The 5095-nt window shown below is 43.9% G+C and overlaps 2 protein-coding genes across 2 annotated transcripts; both read left to right on the forward strand.

The window, feature by feature from the left end:
* Positions 1 to 209: 209 nt before the first annotated feature.
* LOC135972715 (general transcription factor II-I repeat domain-containing protein 2A-like) lies at positions 210 to 2529 on the forward strand. Its single transcript, XM_065551737.1, has one exon. The coding sequence runs from the start codon at positions 473 to 475 to the stop codon at positions 2279 to 2281; it is 1809 nt and encodes a 602-aa protein (XP_065407809.1). The 5' UTR covers positions 210 to 472; the 3' UTR covers positions 2282 to 2529.
* Positions 2530 to 2540: 11 nt separating this feature from the next.
* LOC135972716 (general transcription factor II-I repeat domain-containing protein 2A-like) lies at positions 2541 to 4847 on the forward strand. The gene has a single exon (XM_065551738.1). It carries the CDS (start codon positions 2776 to 2778, stop codon positions 4582 to 4584), a length of 1809 nt encoding a protein of 602 aa, XP_065407810.1. The 5' UTR covers positions 2541 to 2775; the 3' UTR covers positions 4585 to 4847.
* The last annotated feature ends 248 nt before the right edge of the window (positions 4848 to 5095 follow it).

Consider the following 5095-nt stretch of genomic DNA (forward strand, 5'->3'; position numbering starts at 1 on the left):
AAAAGGGTGTTACAAGGAGGAGGAAGAAAAATTGTTTTTCTTAACACCTGAGGATAGGACAAGAAGCAATGGGCTTAAATTGCAGCAAAGGAGGTTTGTGTTGGACATTAGGAAAAACTTCCTAACTGTCAGGGTGGTTAAGCACTAGAATGAATTTCCCAGGGTGGTAATGGAATCTCCATCATTGGAGATTTTTAAGAGCAGGTTAGACAAACACCTGTCAGTGATGGTCTAGATCACATGTGTCAAACTCAAGGCCCGCGGGCCACATCCGGCCCGCCATACAATTATATCCGGCCCGCGAAATCGTTTTATATATCTGTTTTTAATGGCCCTGTGATATGACGCCCCAATAACACACACTACAAATCCCATGATGCAGTGCAATTGCCGCCAACGGCAAGCCACGGTTCAAGTTCGCGGTCTGTTGATGTATACAACGCTAATATCAAATCAAAGCTAGACCCCAACAATGGCCAAGAGAAAAATTGATTCTGAAAACCGAGGCTTTCAAAGCCGGTGGGAGAATGAGTATATGTTTACTGAAATTGCAGGTAAACCAGTGTGTCTCCTTTGCGGGAGTAATATCGCTGTAATGAAGGAGTATAACCTAAGACGGCACTACGAGACGAAACATGAGAACAAATTCAAAAACCTGAGCGCAGGACAGAAGCTACAAAAGGTAGAGGAGTTGAAGAAGAATTTGACATCCCAGCAGACGTTTTTCACCAAAGCAAAATCACAAAGTGAAGCTGCTGTGAAAGCAAGTTTCATTGTGGCCGAAGAGATCGCCAAATCAGGACGGCCGTTTACCGAGGGGGAATTCGTAAAGAATTGTATGATGAAAGTGTGCGACGTCCTTTGTCCAGATAAAACGCGAGCGTTTGCAAATGTAAGCCTCAGCAGAAACACTGTTGCTAATCGGGTTTGTGAGATGGCGACTGATTTGAAAACACAGTTGATTGAAAGAGCAAAAGATTTTGTTGCATACTCCCTTGCCGTGGATGAAACTACTGACGCGACTGACACTGCACAGCTGGCGATATTTATCCGTGGTGTGGATTCCAATTTGTGCGTAACAGAGGAAATACTGGACATTAAATCGATGCACGGGACAACGAAAGGAGAAGACATCTTTGGAAATGTATTTCAAAGTGTAACCGACATGAAACTGCCGTGGGAAAAACTCGTTGGACTTACAACAGATGGCGCACCTGCTATGTGTGGTGAAAAAAATGGACTGGTGGGAAGGATGCGCTCAAAGATGCGGGAGGAGAACTGTGCCGGTGAGTTGACAGTGTATCACTGCATCATACACCAGGAATCGCTGAGTGCTAAAGTCCTAAAAATGGATCATGTGATGAACACTGTAACACAAACCGTCAACTTTATCAGAGCCCACGGTTTAAATCACCGCCAATTCCAGTCTTTTCTGCGGGAAATAGATAGCGAGTTTGGCGATATGCCATATCATACGGAGGTCCGGTGGCTAAGTCGGGGAAAAGTTCTCAAAAGACACTTTGAGCTGCGAGAGGAAATCTGCCAGTTCATGGACAGTAAGGGGAAAGACTGCACAGTTCTGCGGGATGAAAAGTGGAAATGTGAGTTGGCGTTCCTGGCTGACATAACGTCGCATCTTAGCGCTTTAAACCTTCAACTCCAGGGACGGGAGCACATAATAACCGATATGCATGATGCAGTGAAGGCATTTCAAGTGAAGCTGCGCTTATGGGAGACACAAATGCACCAATGCAACTTGTCTCACTTTCCCTGTTGCCAAGTAATACGGAACCAAGAAAGTGCCACAGTTTTCCCAAATGCCACCTTTGCTGAAAAACTCAGCGCGCTGCGCACTGAGTTCGCACGGCGCTTCAGTGACTTTGAGGCACAGAAAAGTAACTTCGAGCTGCTTCGCAACCCATTTGCAGTCGATGTGGAAACCGCACCTGTAGAAATGCAGATGGAGCTGATAGAACTGCAATGTAACGGGACACTGAAGGCAAAGTACGACACTGCGGGGCCAGCACAGTTCACTCGCTTCATTCCTGAAGCGATGCCGCAGCTCCGCCAACATGCGGCTCGAATCCTGTCCATGTTTGGCAGCACATATCTGTGCGAGCAGCTGTTCTCTGTGATGAAAATTAACAAAACGTCACACAGGAGTCGCCTCACTGATGAACACCTGCAATCGATCCTGAGAATCTTCACAACACAGAACCTAACCCCAAACATAAACGAACTTGTTGCAAAGAAAAGACTCCAAGTATCAGGCTCTGACTAAATAGGACAAGAAAATGGAATGTTATGATTTGTTATGATTATACTTTTGCTTTAAATTCAATTTTTTATTTATATTTTCAGATTTTTTAATATTCCAGCATGTACAGATTTTGAATGTATTGTATTGACAGGATATTTTTTTATGAAGAGCAAAATATTTTAAGTTGAAATGTATTTATTTTGGAATGATATCCTGTATTTTGGTTCATATTAATGGTTAAAAAACATAAATATTTAGTCTGTTAAATAAATGGTTATACCACATGTGTCAAACTCAAGGCCCGCGGGCCACATCCGGCCCGCCATACAATTATATCCGGCCCGCGAAATCGTTTTATATATCTGTTTTTAATGGCCCTGTGATATGACGCCCCAATAACACACACTACAAATCCCATGATGCAGTGCAATTGCCGCCAACGGCAAGCCACGGTTCAAGTTCGCGGTCTGTTGATGTATACAACGCTAATATCAAATCAAAGCTAGACCCCAACAATGGCCAAGAGAAAAATTGATTCTGAAAACCGAGGCTTTCAAAGCCGGTGGGAGAATGAGTATATGTTTACTGAAATTGCAGGTAAACCAGTGTGTCTCCTTTGCGGGAGTAATATCGCTGTAATGAAGGAGTATAACCTAAGACGGCACTACGAGACGAAACATGAGAACAAATTCAAAAACCTGAGCGCAGGACAGAAGCTACAAAAGGTAGAGGAGTTGAAGAAGAATTTGACATCCCAGCAGACGTTTTTCACCAAAGCAAAATCACAAAGTGAAGCTGCTGTGAAAGCAAGTTTCATTGTGGCCGAAGAGATCGCCAAATCAGGACGGCCGTTTACCGAGGGGGAATTCGTAAAGAATTGTATGATGAAAGTGTGCGACGTCCTTTGTCCAGATAAAACGCGAGCGTTTGCAAATGTAAGCCTCAGCAGAAACACTGTTGCTAATCGGGTTTGTGAGATGGCGACTGATTTGAAAACACAGTTGATTGAAAGAGCAAAAGATTTTGTTGCATACTCCCTTGCCGTGGATGAAACTACTGACGCGACTGACACTGCACAGCTGGCGATATTTATCCGTGGTGTGGATTCCAATTTGTGCGTAACAGAGGAAATACTGGACATTAAATCGATGCACGGGACAACGAAAGGAGAAGACATCTTTGGAAATGTATTTCAAAGTGTAACCGACATGAAACTGCCGTGGGAAAAACTCGTTGGACTTACAACAGATGGCGCACCTGCTATGTGTGGTGAAAAAAATGGACTGGTGGGAAGGATGCGCTCAAAGATGCGGGAGGAGAACTGTGCCGGTGAGTTGACAGTGTATCACTGCATCATACACCAGGAATCGCTGAGTGCTAAAGTCCTAAAAATGGATCATGTGATGAACACTGTAACACAAACCGTCAACTTTATCAGAGCCCACGGTTTAAATCACCGCCAATTCCAGTCTTTTCTGCGGGAAATAGATAGCGAGTTTGGCGATATGCCATATCATACGGAGGTCCGGTGGCTAAGTCGGGGAAAAGTTCTCAAAAGACACTTTGAGCTGCGAGAGGAAATCTGCCAGTTCATGGACAGTAAGGGGAAAGACTGCACAGTTCTGCGGGATGAAAAGTGGAAATGTGAGTTGGCGTTCCTGGCTGACATAACGTCGCATCTTAGCGCTTTAAACCTTCAACTCCAGGGACGGGAGCACATAATAACCGATATGCATGATGCAGTGAAGGCATTTCAAGTGAAGCTGCGCTTATGGGAGACACAAATGCACCAATGCAACTTGTCTCACTTTCCCTGTTGCCAAGTAATACGGAACCAAGAAAGTGCCACAGTTTTCCCAAATGCCACCTTTGCTGAAAAACTCAGCGCGCTGCGCACTGAGTTCGCACGGCGCTTCAGTGACTTTGAGGCACAGAAAAGTAACTTCGAGCTGCTTCGCAACCCATTTGCAGTCGATGTGGAAACCGCACCTGTAGAAATGCAGATGGAGCTGATAGAACTGCAATGTAACGGGACACTGAAGGCAAAGTACGACACTGCGGGGCCAGCACAGTTCACTCGCTTCATTCCTGAAGCGATGCCGCAGCTCCGCCAACATGCGGCTCGAATCCTGTCCATGTTTGGCAGCACATATCTGTGCGAGCAGCTGTTCTCTGTGATGAAAATTAACAAAACGTCACACAGGAGTCGCCTCACTGATGAACACCTGCAATCGATCCTGAGAATCTTCACAACACAGAACCTAACCCCAAACATAAACGAACTTGTTGCAAAGAAAAGACTCCAAGTATCAGGCTCTGACTAAATAGGACAAGAAAATGGAATGTTATGATTTGTTATGATTATACTTTTGCTTTAAATTCAATTTTTTATTTATATTTTCAGATTTTTTAATATTCCAGCATGTACAGATTTTGAATGTATTGTATTGACAGGATATTTTTTTATGAAGAGCAAAATATTTTAAGTTGAAATGTATTTATTTTGGAATGATATCCTGTATTTTGGTTCATATTAATGGTTAAAAAACATAAATATTTAGTCTGTTAAATAAATGGTTATACTGTTCGGCCCGCGAGTTTTGAGTTTTGGCCCCCTGTGCAATTGAGTTTGACACCCCTGGGTTATACTGTTCGGCCCGCGAGTTTTGAGTTTTGGCCCCCTGTGCAATTGAGTTTGACACCCCTGGTCTAGATAATACTTAGTCCTGCCTTGAGTGCCGGGGACTGGACTAGATGATCTCTTGAGGTCCCTTCCTGACCTATGATTCTATTTCTCTCTACAAGCAAAATATTGAGTAGACACACAGAGAGAAA

This window comes from Chrysemys picta, chromosome 7 (assembly GCF_011386835.1).
Source record: "Chrysemys picta bellii isolate R12L10 chromosome 7, ASM1138683v2, whole genome shotgun sequence".
NCBI classification, from domain to species: Eukaryota; Metazoa; Chordata; order Testudines; family Emydidae; genus Chrysemys; species Chrysemys picta.